The 17021-nt window shown below is 43.5% G+C and overlaps 1 protein-coding gene across 1 annotated transcript in view; it reads left to right on the top strand.

Moving 5' to 3' along the window:
* The window catches only part of VWC2L (von Willebrand factor C domain containing 2 like), a 109048-nt gene that overhangs the window by 34538 nt on the left and 57489 nt on the right, over nt 1-17021 (top strand). Inside the window, exon 3 of the mRNA XM_028704656.2 lies at nt 3504-3633. Coding sequence (XP_028560489.1) covers nt 3504-3633 — 130 coding nt within the window. The remainder of the gene's footprint in view (nt 1-3503; nt 3634-17021) is intronic.

The following is a 17021-nucleotide window of genomic DNA, read 5'->3' as shown; positions in this document are numbered from 1 at the left end:
CGTGTCATACAATATCCTATTTCTCTCTGGTGTCATTTTCAGGTAACACTATCACCACAGAAGCAAAAAAAGATACATCTGTCATGTCTCATTTACTCAGAGCAAAGTCATTCGGGGGCATTTTCCACATCTATTTGATGCTCTTCCATCCCCAGAATATGCAGCTAGCTTGTAGCACCACTGGAAACTTGCAAGACATTTCTTGACATCTCTGAAACGAGTGTAATATTCTGGTGAAAAAGAAATCCCACAGGATGTGCTAATAGAGGAAGGTCTCTGTTATATCACAGAAACTTGCTGAAAGCATCCCTGGGTCTTAGTCACTAAAGTGTGCGTATGTGTGTGTTTGTATGTGATAATTTTCTATGGCAAAAATCAAAGGGAACATGGAATCAGAATGATAATTAGACAGGGTGATCCACCTCCCACAGATTCCTCCTTTTGCTTAAGGACTACTGATTTTTATCTAATTTGCCAGAGTCACAAGGAAGCAGAATGGTGATAAGACTGTAGACACTGAGACAAAGCAGGCGAAGCTTTAATTAGCTCATTTCAGGGCAGACATGAATTTCTTAGGAACAGATTGTTTGATTCCAGACATATGGAGCATCTCTGAGGTGAACTGCAAAGAGCTTTATGTCTGCAAGACTTTAGCATTGTTTTGCAATTCATGAAGCAGAGAAAGCAGCACCATTCAAAAACTGTAAAGTCATAATATATATATTCACCCCTTCTTCATTTGTGTTCCAGTTTAATTTAAACTGTGTTCATGGCACCAGTGTTAATATTTTGTTTTGTTTTTATAATATTTTTATTAGATTTTCAACAAAGATAACAAAAATAAAAAACAAACAACAATAAACACAACAACAACCACAAACAAAGAAAAATATACATAAAAGCAATATCAAATCTCCAGATCCTGTGACTTCCCTCCCCCTCTCCCTGGTTCCTTAAATTTCCTTTTCAATTGCACATGCTTTCTATTCCAAATTATTTTTCTACCTCAAAGTTCCTACACTATTTCTAAAATTACAAGTGTTCTTAAAATCCTACCAAAGTATTAACCTGTTTACAATACTTTTGTAAGTAAGTGTTAATGTTTTAAAGTGATTTTAAAGTGATTTTAGGTAGACATTGACTGTGGTGCATCTACATCCTTGGTCTAGATGCAAGAGTGCAGTCAGCTGCAAGAACAATGACATTTCCAGACTGACCTGTGCAATATTAGATAGATCAGAGCACCCTCAGAACAACCTTGTGAGGTAGGTTAGACCGAGATATTAGTATTCCAAGTCACTGAAGGGATTTCATAGCTGAGTATGGATTTGAAGCATCCCCTCCCATACATTCTAGAAAAATGCAAGTTTAAAAAAACAGTAGAGCTATTACTTCTGTAAAGTGCATCAGGCAGAGTGGGATCCTTAGATAACTATCCTGAGGTAGTGATTGTGAAAACAAGCTCTTGGTACATTGCCATCGATGGTCAATAGACCATGAAACAGGATGAGCATGTGCAAAGTGCTTCCATCCATTGAGGGTGCCCCATCGGAGCCCGGGAGGCGAGTGAGGCCCACCAAAGAAACAGGGCTGGCTGGAGGGAGGGGTTGCTTCTCCTGCGTTTCCAAGTGAGCTTCTCAAGAGTGCCAGTACTGTGTGGCGGCGGCGAGGGATGGGCTGGAGGGGTGGGCTCCTCCTGCCCCGTCCCCCAGCGTGCACACTTGGTGTGTGCAATCCCCCCCCCCAAGAGGCACCCTATGCCCCTGTGAGTTACTTGATTTGGAGTACAGTTCAGGTGCCTTATCTTCCTGCAAAGCAACAGAGGCAGCCAGGAGAATTTAGATGAGATGAGTTGTATCTGCACATAATGAACGGAAGGGTTTGGAGGCTGGAGAGGAGTCTCAGCCTTTCAAACTGAGTCACACATTTTCATCCTGTATGTCCAAAGTCCACCAGTCGGTTTAATCCAGCCCCTGTGGCAGTTTATTTCCTGGGGTACAATCCTAAAAAAACCTCAACAATTTCAATCCTAAAAAAATAAAAGCTCAACAATTTTGGTTGGCCCCCACAGCCCTTCACTTCATCAAAAATTTGGACACCACTGGACGTTACATGTCTGGGAAACTCTGGCACCAGCAAATAAGGTGGTTTTTATTACAAATCTAATTTCTAGATATTTCTATGAATAACCAAGAGTTCGACATGTAGAGCTGAGGGAATTTTTTGTGAGTTTTAGTTCTCATACGAGAATTTGCATATTCAGTGAGAAAGAACTTTTTGTTTAACAGCTAAGCCAGTCTCCCTGCTGACTTGATCAGGGAGTGCATAGTTCTCTGAAGTCTTAAAAACCAGCCTACTAGTCATGGGTGTAGCCAAGGGGGGGGCAGGGGGCAGCTGTCCCCACAAATCAATACAAATCAATAAAAATCTGAGGTTCTGCCCCCCCCCCCAACAAAAGCCTGCCCCCCAACAAAAATCCTGGCTATGCCCATGCTTCTAGTGTCAGAACCTGGATGAAAAATAGACTCTGAAGTGCATAGTCAGCACTCCACTGAAAACAGGAGAGCTTCTGTACAACAATGAAAATGAGACAGGGAATTTTGTTTTAGCCAGGCTAGCTCCAGGTCTGAGGTGGCCCCTGGCAAAGTACTACCTGCTTTGTTACCTGACAACTTGTGCCCCCCACCAAGGTCAGGGTGCATTGGCAGTGGGTAGCAGCAGATCGAGACCATTGGATTGGCCACTTGGAATTTCCAGCAATGATCCAATATAGCACTGCAGGGAATTTCAAATGGCAGGCAGCTCACAGCTGCCCATTGCAAAGTAGAATTGGGCCACATTCAGCAGGCGGCAACAGCACTTGTGGTCCTTCCGCAATTTTAGCTCAGGTCTAAAATGCAGGTATGAAAACTATGGGAAATGTAACTGCAAGTTCTGCTCCAGCCTCTCCTCAATATTGGCCAGATCCACACCATAGATTTAAGGCACTTCCAACACACATTTAAAGCACATGACTTCCCCCAAAGAAGCATTGAAACTGTGGTTTCTTAAGGGTGCTGGGAACTATAGCTCAGGGGGAGGGAGCTACAGTATCCAGGATTATTGTGCATTGGGTATACAGCGTGGCTTTGCCCAGTGTTAATTTGTCCTCCCAGCCTCAGGACATATGCATGTTCCTTTAGGCTGGAGTAGCTGGCTTTCGTGTCAAACAACAATGGTGAAATCCTAACCCTTTATCTGGTCAGTATTGCAGTGGCAGGAGAAGAAAGGGGCATTTTTGTCCACACACCCTTCCCTCCTAGGGAACTTTTGTTGACTCCTTGGAAGCATGAACTGTCAGAACTTTGTCAATAAAGTAAAGCTCATTTTTGTTACATTATGTGCATGTGCCATATTATCAAATGAATAAGCTAAGTGGGTTTTATGTCTTGAGATATAAATAATACTAACTGATGGAGCTACTAGAAGGGGGAACAACGGGCTAATTTGAGCTTTGTTCCTAGCCCTCTCCATGTGAATGGTGTCGCTGTGAGCCCAGCAATGAAGTTCACTGTGTTGTAGCAGACTGTGCCGTTCCTGAATGTGTCAACCCAGTCTATGAACCAGAACAGTGTTGTCCAGTCTGCAAAAATGGTAAGCTTTCAATACATAAAAAAGAATGTGTGTGTGTGTTCTTTTTTAAAAAAACAACAACAAAAAACCTTCTGTACATCACTTAGAAGCTTAACTTCATTAGGAAAAGCTGGGACTAAGCTTGTGCTAAGAGCAGTGCAGGATTTACGTCTAAGCTAAACAAGCTATAGCTTAGGGCCCCACTCTCTTGGGGGGGGGCTAAAAAAATTAAGGGGGGAAACCTGGATGTACATTTCCAAAATTTAAGATAAAAAACAAATAAAATAAAACCTACATACAGCAACAGTGTTTTGTGTTGTATAGGCTCCTATGATGCAAGTCATGGGCCCCGCCTGCTCGCCTGCTCCCTAAAATATCACTGGTTTGCTCATTTCTATATATAGGGTGCCTACATTCTGCATGGACTGGTTGCAGGGCAACATGTGCAAATGGTCCATAACTTACCATATAGCATATATTCAACACAAAAAACAGTGACAATTTGTTGTTGACAAAAGACAGCTGGACATATAAAGGGCCCCATTACCTTCAGTAGCCTAGGGCCTTATCAAACCTAAATCCGGCCCTGGCTAAGAGCAATCTGATTCATGGCTGCTGGGATAATAGATCCTGATGCCATGCTCCACTTTACAGCCATACAGAGGTCAAGCTGCCAGATGGCATTATGCTTTTAGTTCTGCCCTGGGGCAGAGGATGCATGGAGGAGTGGCAGGAGTAGGAGATCATGGGAAGCAGCAAGGAACTGGGTAAGGCAAGTAACGGCTAGACTCCTGGAATATGGTGATTAAGCCTCAAACTGTAGCTGAGACAGCTTGAACATTTTCTCGCATGCCTTAGCAAACATGAGGACCAGAAGCTTACTTTTACCGCTCTGTATGATTAGAACCATCTTCAATATAGTCTGAAAAGAATGCTGGGTGACAATACTGGTTCAGTTCATAACTGGAGTCTGCAAGAGAGCTTGGTTCATTCACAGCCCAGTTATGGTCATAACTGGCCCTTCTCACACCTCAGGGACGTTACCTAGAGCATAACAGGGTTCCAATCGCTCCCTGCCCTCTCCTCCCTGAAGTCCATCAGATACGCTGGGGAAACTGCCATGACAGTACAAAGTGCCAAGCATTGGCGGAAGGGTGGGGGAAAGAAAGGCAAACATTAGGCATTCTCAAGATTGATATTCAAGCCAAAGAAAGGAGCTTCAGTGATTCCTCTGAGGCTTAAAGTCATCCAGTAAGCGGGGGCTTCTATTCTATCAATTGTGTGACACTTTTTGCCTGTCCCTGCATCATGGAAGAGTCGAGGGGAAGGGGGTGGCTTTGCTGCTGCTGTTTGCCACGCTGGGGTGGCTGTTACATGCAGTCTTAAAGTGGAGCTGCTATTTGTGCTTTGAAACCTGGAAGGCAGAGTGCTGCCCTCCCATCCTCAGGCATGACAGCAGACTTTCTCCTGTTCCGTTCTTTTGGCCATGGCTCACCACAAAATCCCACTCCATCTGTGCTAAGTAGATATCCTATAATTGAGCTGTAAAACATCACATTAAAAACCCTGCTTCTGAACCCTGCTTATTCCTTTATTTCAGTATGAATTACTTAGAAGTAAATGAACATTATTGGGATCTATTGAGGATGGTATAACGCTATATTTGAAGGCCCCTGATGAATCAAGGATCTTCCTAGCCTCTACGTTATGGACTTGCAGAAGTGGAATGTCCCACCATTCGCTCTCTGGTCGTAGATCGTAGAATTGTAGAGTTGGAAGGAACCACCAGGGTCACTTAGTCCAGTCCCCTGCAATGCTGGCATCTTTTGCCCATTGTGGATCCTCTCTCCAGCCTCCTCCTACAGATGGTTTTGAATTTTGCCACAGAATATTCATCAGAATAAGGTTCACGTATCTGGAGGGAGCAGCTGTGGGAAATAGTTTTGACACTGTTCATATTGGGACGCCTTAACCCATACGTAGACTGAACAGGGCTTCTGCTCAATATTAGGGGAAAGACAGGAGGGGCTACAGGCTGCTTGCGGTCTTGTGGTGGCTGTCTGTGGCCTGGGCCTTAAGCCTGAGGAAAGGTGGGCTCTTGTGCCAGGAGGGTGGAGCAGGAGGGAAGACTGTTTTTCCAGACAGTTCTCCCTTGCACACACACACACACCCCGGCAATCCCAGTGGGAGGGAAAGTAAGTATGCCAGCTTTTAATAGCTATAATGATATCTATAATAATGAATATTATTATATTTATTTATATCTCAACTATTTCTCAGTCTGGGACTTGAGGCAGCTTACACAGATAAAAAAAGAACAAACTAAAAACATTAAAAAGTAAATAATTAAAATGTAATTAAACACGAATAGAATTAAAATATTATAAAAATATCCTTTAGAAACAGACAACAATAAAAACATCACAGCACCAGCCTTTTCCTCAAAAACAATTAGTTCCCAAAGGCCTGTTGGAATAGAAAGTTTTCCCTTTCTGCTGGTGGAAGGACAGCAAGGAGGGAGCCAGTCTAGCTTCTATAAGGAAGTGTTCTAAAGTCTGGGAGCAGCCACTGAGAAGGCCCTGTTCCACGTCCCCACCAAGCACACCTGTAAGGGTGGAGGAACCGAGAGAAGGGTCTTTCTCACAAGATCTCAGAGTCCAGGCAGGTTCTTATGAGGAAATATGGTCTTTCAGACAGCCTGGACCCCAAACATATGTTCAGGTGTTTTTGTGCACTTCCTTCACACGTGTTCAGTGCTTGGATGTAAAATAGATGGAATTTCAAAGGACCAGTCAACAGCTGACTTACAAATTCATCTCAAAAATAGCACATCTTCAAGCAAATCTTCAAAGACTGTTAGGGCTTAGTTCTAGATATTTCTGAAGAGCAGTGTTGACTGACCTATGGCCATGGTGGCTGTGGCTGATAGAGAATTGAGTTCTGCAGCATCTGGGATGCCACAGGTTAGCTGTTAATCTGGTGACCCAGTCAACACACCATTCCAAATCCCAGTCCATGTGTCAGCGCCTCTTGCTAAGGAGAGAGCTTTTGGCATCTCATACCTGCTGCCTGGAGCTCACAACTCTGGAGCCCTGCTTCTTTATCTCCAGTATGTGTTGCTGGCTGTTCAAAGGGGAGGAAAACACACTCTAGATATGCTCAGAGACACTCTCTTTGTTATTACGTGCAGAGCTGAGGGTTGGCACAGATAATATATTCATGACAGGTCAGAGTTAATAATGTAGTTGTGACCGAGTCCTGACGATGTCATTTTCATTCGCTATTATAGTATCAAAAAATATCCCAGGAGCAATGTTTGATGCAAATTCCCATTAGAAAGATTGTTCCTTACGAATCTAATGTTAACAACCATCATTTTGTGGCAAGGAAAGAGCCCTTCAGCATTTTGCTGTGCTTTCTGCACTACGCAGTTTAGCATGCCTGCTTGCAAAACTGTTGTGGCCGTTAAGTGGCCAATAATTTCCTCTCAATACACTGAGATTGATTTTTATGCCTTTCTTAATTATAAATGGCCAAGAGCAGAAAGCTGTGCAGCAGTAAGGTTAATGCAGAAAGCTGTTGAGTCTAGCATTCCTGACCTGAAGATTCACATTTTTAAAAAGGAAAAGGAAAAGGAAAAAGCCAACATCTTCTCCCCTCCAGTCTTGCCATCTTTCAGGAGTTGGTACCTAATTTACACTCTATTTTTCTCATGTGACAACTGCAACAATCAAGTGATGGCGGAACTAAGCAAAGAGATATCCAGGGCTGACTTTTACTAATGACACCATCTAAACCAGGATACGTGGGAAGGAATTGTTTTTTGGCTCTGCAAAGGAAAACAAATGTAAAGCCATTCTTACTTTTTCTGTCTTTCTTTTTTTGTAGCTGCCCCTTGCGTGTAGGGATTAGGGAGAAATTAGTTCAGTTTTTCATTTTAATGCAAACCTACCTAACTCACACTTCCTGATCACACATTTACATTTAACACAGTTCCAAAGATAGACACGGGCACACTCTCAACACACACACAAACTTTAACATAACCACACACATATCATAACACACAATCACAGACACAACCACACCCATACAGAAAATTCAGCGTTGGGAACAAGCTGCCACCTCCTTTTTCCCTCTCATCCTCCCCATTTGGGAAGCCCCACTAGTAGATTGGCGCATGGGATAAACATCTCTGGAGAGCCTCCTCCACGAGGCAAGGGGAACAGAGGCACTCATGGACAGCTGCTAGGAAAGCCACTGGATTTGGAGGCAGAGCTGCAGCCTCCTGGCAACTCTTACACAGCTGGAGTGTTCAAGCTATGAAAGAGGCTCCTCCTCCTCCTTTTCTTCTTCTTCTTCCTCCGGTTGCTTCCTGCAGATAGCAGCTGAAATTTGTAGTGCATTCTGAAACCACTAGAATAGTTCTGATTGCTCCAAAGATCCCAACAGTGCTGCTGTCAGAACTGCTTGTGCTTTAAGAGGGAAGACTTGCCAGAGCACCCCAAAAAAGAAAACATAACCTAGCAGTGTTGGAGCCCTGCCCTTTCCCGATACCAAAAATCAGATGTCTGAGGCAGCTGCCTCACTTTGCCTAATGGTAGGGCCATCCCTGACTGTCCTAGATGGGCTCTCGTGCTAATTTGTGTGTCACTCCCACATTCAAGTGGTTCTGTGAATTAGCCCCAGGATCTCTCAGGATTTCCCCAAATGAAGCTGAATGGCCATTTTGCGCTTTGCAGAATGTCAGTGGCAGTTCCGCTTGCCATGCTGGCTGCACAGAGCCACTTAATCGAGTTGTACATCTAGTAGGCAGACTCTGCGGAAAGGCTAAAATCTGAGAGCAGAGAGATATGCGCCTCCTTTCCAGTCTCATCGTCTAATTTGTCACTGCAAATGTTAAGGACGATGGCTCCAGGTGATGTGCAACATTTCTGTCTTAAGAGGAAAGGTCACTTAATTTCAAGTTTCCCGGCACTGATAGAATACAAAATCATTGCCCCAAGTTGTTATTCCTACTCATCGTGACTTTTTGAAACAAAAGTCTGTCAAGTGTTGTTAACTCCCTCTTTTACATGGTCTAAAATTTGCCTCCTTCTGTTAAAATCAAGCTCACAACTGTCACGATCTGTGATGGCCCCGACTCCCACAGGCTGCACTTAAACTTACCAAGAAAGATCTCTCCCTGCCCACTGTACTGTGGTGCAAGAGGAAGGACCACCTGAAGAATCACCCCTTCCCCCACTGCACTGCTGTGAGCAAGCCTGTAAGCTCTGGAGATCCAAAGATCAAGCAGGAGGGTGACAAATCCAGTGCAACAAGACCTCATTCAATGCCTGCAGAGTCATAGCACGCCAGAATCTGAATCCAAACAGCAGCAGCAGCAAGCAGCACTGTTTTGCCAGTGTTTTCCTTCCAGCATAAATCAGCAGTGCTATTGATTATATACAGGGCTGTGGGAGTGCCCCTGTTCTATGGGAACACAGAAAAGGGGCAGAATATGCCACTGAGCATGTGTTTCAACTTCCTTATTTTTTTAAGTTCAAACAGCTGCAGATATGCGCAGCCCTGTGGGCACTGCCTGCTGAAGTTTCCAAAGCCACTGGGAATTCCAGCAGCCTTGTATAGCTGCTTGTATAGCTCTTCCCTGTAACTAGCAAGCACAGAATAAATCATGCCAAATTAAGAGTTCATGCAATTTGGATTACCTTGGCACATTTTCATTTAATATAGGTCCTGCTTATTCATCACCAGCAAGAAAGAGGCACACCACGAGGGTTATTTAGTAGTCAGGGAGAATCAGTGGCTCAATTCAGCATTGATATTATAGAGCTGGGCTACAAAAAAAGAACCCATTGCTTGGCTCTGCGTGTCTGGCTTCACCAGATTTATGTGAACAGGTCTGCTCACTGCATCTTCAACTCTTCATTTAATTTAATTTTGTTTGTAACTATGAAGTGGTGCCGTTAAAATGTCTCTTCCATTCCTAGAGTTGGAGACACCTAGGAGGTCTCCTGTCCCTCATCCCTGGTCTATTGTCCTATAATGTTAAGTGGGAACAGGGCAGGGGGCAGTAAGATTCCGAAAGACACTTTGCCAGCCTGGTCCAATACTTATCTTTTCCTGAAAGGAGGAAATATTTCAAAAGCTTGCCTTAAGGTGCGGGGTCGGGGTGGAGGAGGTCAACACAAGCTGTGTTGAAGTTGCTAAAAATGTCCTCTTAACAGATGTAACCAACTGAAAGGTTAGTCAATTTGCAGCCATGTGATCAGCCAGAAGTTACCAGCACATGGGATTTGAAGCAGTTGTCAGATTGTAGGAATGTACCACTTAGCTTGTGCCCAGGGATTACATACTCCCAGTGTCCATTCCCCAGGGACAGCCCCTATCTTCTCCTAAGTCTCCCTCATAAATCTCTTTTTGCTGCTGTTTTCATCTTCGTTAGAGATTGGTGTGTGTGTGTGTGTGTGTGTGTGTGTGTGTGTGTGTGTGTGTGCCAGTGCCATTTCAGAAAGTTTGAACACATGAAATAGTGCAATCACTTCCAATGCACTCACTACCCCCATAATCTATAGTAAATGCTGCTGGATGTTTCAGCTGAGCTATTCCATAGATCAAACCAAATCCATTTTGAGATTAAGCAATCCATTAAATATTCTATTATTTATAAGGAGTCTGATATTGGTCACTTTATTAACATGGTCTGCTACAGATGCTAGAGTAGTTTATTTACTATTGCAGGGTAAATAAATACAGAAAAACCTTCAGTTCATTTATTCTGTTCTAAAATATACTGTATATACCATATCCTCCAGTGTTTCTCCGATGAAAATAGGGACATCCTAAGGAAAAGTGGGACATTCCGGGATCAAATCAGAAACCAGGGCGGCTTCTCTAAATCAGGCACGTCCTTAGAAAATAGGGACCTTTGGAGGGTCTGTCTTTGGGACTTGTAGGGAGTCAGGGAGCCCACCAGCAGGTGGCGCCAGAGTCAACGACAGGCAGAGCCAACCAGGGTAGGTCTGTTCCCACCCACCTCCATGCTGAGTTGTACAAGCGCAGCACCGAGGTGTGGGAAGAGGAAGCTGATAGGCAGTGCCACCCCCTGGACTGAATTGCTGTAAGAAGGCAAGCAAGGGGCGGGGGGTAAGTTGGTGGTGGTGGGTCAGTGCCCCATTCACCCTGAAGGGTTAGTCTCCACTGACACATAGCCTGGAGGCACATGTAAGAGTCTCGATTACTCCTGGCCTCAGCAGACCAAAACACAGTGATCTGTCGCAGTGTTGTCTTGCAAAGCAATGTAATCCCTATTATTTATCCCCCTTTGCATGGGAAAAACTGTGCGCAAGCTCTGTCCTGTTGAACTGCATCATGGAGCTGTAGTTTTATATCAGTGGAATGTATGTATTTTAGAAGTCTTTCTTTGGAATAATTGAGAGATTGATCTTTATGATGCCTTTAATCCTCCTGAGTGCAGTCTGGCACTGTGAGATTGTTCCAAGTGTTCTCTTCCATTTTCCTTTGCCCAGAATAGGGAAGGGGCTCCTTGGCAGCCAAAACACCACTGAGTTCACTGGGATTTATGTAACTCTGACTACAAGTCATAGCTTATATATCACAGACCCTCCAAGTGTCTCTATTTTTCAGGGACTGTCCCAGATTTACAGAAGATATGATCCTGGAATGTCCAACTTTTCCTTAGGATGCCCCCATTTTCATCAGAGAAATGTGAGAGAGTGTAGAGTTATGTGATCCCCAAGCCAAGGATATAAGGAACTATATGATATTTAGAGGACATTTGAAGGCAGCCCTGTATAGGGAGGTTTTTTAGTGTGTAATGTTTTATTGTGTTTATATATATGTTGGAAGACGTCCAGAGTGACTGGGACAACCCAGTAAGATGTGTGGGGTATAAATAAATTAATAATGATAGAATAGGACATTCCTATTTTCACCAGAGAAATGTTAGAGGGTATGATATCATAGCTCACACATGTAAATGTACATGTAAATAGAGATAGTTGCAGATCATATGGGGCGGGGGGGGGGGTTGTTTGGTTTTTCTCTCTCCATGCTGCTTAAATCAGCAGAGGGGAAATGTTTCAAAAGGAGCATTTTGCCATTAGATTTGAATGACAGAATAGCTCGACCTAAGCAGAAATTCTGATCTTGTGGATTGGTTCTTTCTGCAGATCCCTGACTTAGTCATAACAAGAACAGAAACAGGTTTTTTTTTGGGGGGGGGGTGAATAACGAGCACTGCCAAATTGGCTGCAACTATGCATTCAGTTAGATTACTTAAATTCCAGTGAGATTAATGCGCAGGGTTCCAGGAGTTGGGCAGAACCCATCAAAAGTTACATCTAGTTCTCAATCAGGTGACAAATATGTGCATATTTTTTTAAATTAACCCCACCACCACCACCACCACAACAACAATCCTCCAGTGTGAATCATAACTTGAGCTGGTAAATTAACTATTTCTGTTCTAAGTCATGTGTCCAGTTATGTGCCAAATCAAACCCAGTCACACCCCAAATGACATCATTAGGAATGCAACCTCTCCCCTCCCCCCAGTAACCACCCAAACACTTCCCTACCCCCAAACCCCTGCCACCCACTAGTGTAACTGGCTGCTGTTGCTGCTCTGGCAGTGAGTGGGTCTCTTTTTTCCTTCCTCTCATTTTTTATTTTTACAAATTTTAATGAAGACAACCTAGAGAACATGCATAAGATACTCATATAGTACAGATAAGTAAGTACATATATATAATCCTCAAAATATCTATTGCTCTATCAGTCATGACCGCTTATGATAATACAACTTACCATCATTATTGTAATAGACCTCTGTCCTATCTTAGAATATTTCCAGGCCTTCTTCCTCTAGTTCCTGAAGCACAGCTATGATAAGTGTCAGTTTTCCAAGAATTACCAATCTCCATAAGACATCCTGGGGGGACCAGGAGCTCTAGAATAGCCACGTTTTCTAGTCACTACGTTAGTTACTGGTGTAGCAGGACTTCAGGAGCCACATAAGAAGTGGTTGTGGAGTGGAACCCCCCCTTTCTTTTAATTCCTTTACTCCCACCAGAGTTTTTGAAGCAAGGTAGGTGGGTAGCAACAGGGAGAAGCTTAGGAGCCCGACTGGTGAGTGGGTGGGTTGAAATAAGGGTTCTTGAAGACTGGTGGGAGGGCAAGTGGGAGGTGTTCGAGCATCTCTGGCTCTCCCACCCTCTATGTAGAAAACTAACATATCAGGGCAATAAAAAAGCTAGCACCTTCCCTTTGACATGCTATTTTCCATATGTACTGTAGCAGTTTTATCTGGCAAAGAGGACCAACGCATTGTGTGAGCCACCGCATAAAGTCTGGAGTGGTCAAGCCCAGGAAAAGGTTTACCACCTCACTGAGGCCTATGTTTTGGCCAAGGCCCATTGTAATTAATGGGACTTAAGTGAATAAGTCCCACTCCATTGCTTCCAATAGGCAACTAATGCCATAAGTGTGACTTAACGTCCGCTGCAATCTGCTCATTGTTCCCTCCCTCACTACCATAACAGACCCTCCAAGGGTCCCTATTTTCCAGTGATGTCCCTGATACAGAGAAGCCGTTCCAATTTCTGATTTGATCCCAAATGTCCCACTTTTCCTTAGGATGTCCCTATTTTCATTGGAGAAATGTTGGAGAGTATGGAATTATACAACCCCCGAGCCATCTGAAGGCAATCCTATATAGGGAAGTTTTTAAATGTTTAATGTTTTATTATGTTTTTAAATATGTTGGAAGCTGCCCAGAGTGTCTGGGGCAACCCAGTAAGCTGTGTGGGGTATAAATAGTAAAATTATCATTATGGAATGGGACATCCCTATTTTCATCAGAGAAATGTTGGAGTGTATGCCATCATCAACATCAACAACTGGCTTTTGTTCTTGCCATTTTCCCCCTGCTGTGGGGACGGGGAAGGAGGTAACATAAAGCTGCCTCCTTCTCTTCCCCCTCCTGCACCCTGGCCACTTGTGCAGCTATCAACATCACTTATCACCCTTTAGGCAGGTTGAGTGGGTGTGCACCGGATTCTGCTACATCCCCAGTAACTTCAGTGGGAGCCAGTGTGTTAGTGAGGAATGAGGGTGGGCTACCATTTGTGTAGTTTCAGTCTTAGGTCTTAGCAAATTTCAGTTTGTTGCCATCACACTACAATATAGATAAAACCAAAACACACTGACAGTGAAAAACTTCCTGGCCACTGCATTAATCACTTGATGCAAAGACTAGTGGAGAGAATCATGATGAAATATCAGACAGAAGAAAGATGTTCCATAGGCAATCTCTCATTGACTCTATAATTAAAGTTGTAAATTATCAAACTTGATACGGACTTTGAAAATACTGTTCCTGTATCTGCCTTCCAAGGCTCACTTGAGATTCTTGCAGATTTCTGCCAGAGCATTGCTTGCGCAAGGAGCAAAAGGTCAGGTGTGGTTGTTATGTACATTTATTTTAATAGGCAACAAATATTTATATGACCTCTGCTTTTAGGGCATTGGCAGAAATAACAGTAAATAAACATTTATTCCCATGCATGGCACTTCTATAGTTTACCAAAGCTTCTTTCTTAATTTACTTAACAAATATAAACTTCCTGCTCATTACTGAATTAATTTAAAATCAACATTTAAGACACAAATGAGCTGCCCATATCTGGCACAGAAATCCTCAGGATGCGAACAGAGTCACCTAAGTGACCTAAGTGCTATTACAACATGATGACCTCCTCAGAGAGGTGGCCTGGCGTGGACGGGTGGATCACTCAAGTGACTGGGTCTTGTGACCTTCAGTAGGGGTGTTGAAGCCATTGTGTGTTACAGAACTGGGCAGAAATAGGACATATTGGGATAGGGGGGGGGGAGAGAAGTGATATCTTTCTCACCTAACACTGAGTAGGAGTAGCTGTATTCTCCCATCTTTCTAATAATATGACTACATTGGGGCTCAGGCTACTTTGCATGCTGCTTCACCTATGAATATTATCTATGGCATCCCAAGGCAAGCTCTTGGGTGTTCCTCCTTCGGCTTGATAGAGTGTGCCCCAAAATTAAATCAAGAAGGTTGTCTGCTGCTTAAGCACTGCCTTGAGGGAACTTCAAGGTTAAAAGATTTCACCTCACAATAATACCATGGAAGTGTCAAGTTCCAACTGACCTCCAGTCCATTCATCCAGCTAGTGGGTTGGCCATATATCTACTTCCTAGGTCAGGCCAGCTGTCACTCTGTGGCATTCAAAGTTGGAAATTGACATTTGCATTGCAACTGCTGTATGTTCTGCTCTAAATAATTCACCTTGCTTGGCCCTGCTGCTTATCTCCTGATCCAGCCTCCTCTGGGTGCACACTTGTCCTGCTTCAGGTGGATAGTATTCCTGGCATTTGCTTGCTCAATAGAATATCATGAATAGGATGCCCCCCCCCATCTAACCTGGGCCTATGTCTGTCTGCTGGCCAGGCTGTAAAAACTCACCCCAAGCTGAATTTTCCCAAACTGAAAGAAGGTGGGAGATTCTGACTTGCCCCTTAATTGCGAGCACATCTCCTTCTCATTATTTCACAGGGATATACTTGCAAAGCACCACAGATCCATGGGCCAATCTTTCTGCATCTCGGACAGATCAATCATATGTGTATTCATGGTTGGTCTTCTTCACCACCACCTCCCTTAAAGGATACTTTTACTCCTTGATTCTTTGTAAGAAGTTATATGACCTTTTTGGAAAGTTCCAAGTGTGATGATGACAAGCACATAGAGCCCACTCATGCACTGCCACTCCTAATTTGTCATTAGAGTGTCTATTTGTAGTTTAATGTGGGTTGGCTGCCTAATTGCTCTCTGTGTCTTTAATATTTTGCCTCAGGCTTTGTGAATGTTAGCATAATTGAGAGTGAGGAAGTAGAAGCATGGGGAGTACTCAGTACTCTCTGGTTATATGGCAAATAGCTTTGTGCATGGACAGGTATGTCCACCTGGGCAGTCATTTCATGCCATCCTAATTGTAAACTAATGTGGAGATTCCTCATGTTTTGTGGTAAGCCAATCCATAGACTCCCCACAGACTCACTTCCGTATTAAGAGTCTTGGCTTAAGTGATGTTTCCCAAATGGAGCATCTCCCATCTCATTCTTGCAATAATCCTGCAGCTGCTGCTCCCTCTTTCTGGAGTGTGTGACCCAGCATTTGAAGGCACTCTCCACGCCCTAAGCTTCAGCAAACTTTATCAAAGTTTCCTCTCTAAAGAGACTGAGTGGTAGTGAGACAGAATGTTTGGATGCCATCAGCTAAGCAAGTAACTTCAGCTCAGTCTTCATGTAGCCCGTTTGATAGGCCTGCATCAGTTCTGCCAAGCAGTAAGGAGAATTTCCTCACCACCAGTTGGTACAAATGTGTGGCAAATTAGTTGTCTCTACAGATTTGGTGTCATTTGCAAAGATCAGACCTGTTTCATCTGATCAAAGATTTCATCTGATTGGGAAATGCAGTCTACAGCAATCTTTGGAAGGGTGGAAATTTCAAAAGTTGACTTGCTTCCACTTTCAAGTTTTTACTTGGTGATTCAGAGGCTACACTTCACACTTCCGTGTACTAACTGACATTGTTTTCTTTCTAATAGTGATAACTTTAAGATGATAGCCAAAGTTATATTTGTTTAAAGCTACCCAGTCTAACCTACTGGCAGAGAGTAGTAAAGCTACTAATGCCTATGGGGATGGAGTATGAAAATATTTAGTATCTCTCAAAGTGCAGTGTCCAGTCACCAGATTCAGGTAGGTAGCCATGTTGGTCTGATGCTGTCAAAAATAAATTAAAAAATTGTCCAGTAGCACCTTAGAGACCAACTAAGTTTGTTCTGGGTATAAGCTTTTGTGTGCATGCAGTATCTGAAGAAGTGTGCATGCATGCGAAAGCTTATACCCAGAACAAACTTCGTTGGTCTCTTAGGTGCTACTGGACAATTTTTTATTTTATTTTTTATTTCAGTCACCAGATAATACAGATGGTCCCTTCCCTTTATATTCAGTATCAACAGCAGCAGCTTCATCAAACCCAGTTTGGTAAATATAGATTGTAAAGCAAGTGGGGAACCTTTGCTGGACTACAACTCCCATCATCACTGACTATTGGCCATGCTGGTTGGATTTAATGGGAGTCAGAATCCAACAACATATGGAGGGTCACCTATCCCACACTCCTATTGCAAGGCATCTGACTGCTTTCCCATTTTATTGTAAATGAGTACCTGATCCATCCAAGATGGGTACATCGTTGGTCTATGCAGGTGTGGGACTAACACCCTCAGGTATATAGGCTATAGGAAATGGTGCACCTTGTTAATTGATGTTGCAGGATGATTTAC

The sequence above is a fragment of the Podarcis muralis genome, chromosome 1 (genome assembly GCF_964188315.1).
Source record: "Podarcis muralis chromosome 1, rPodMur119.hap1.1, whole genome shotgun sequence".
NCBI lineage: Eukaryota > Metazoa > Chordata > Lepidosauria > Squamata > Lacertidae > Podarcis > Podarcis muralis.
This window is presented reverse-complemented; position numbering and strand designations above follow the sequence as displayed.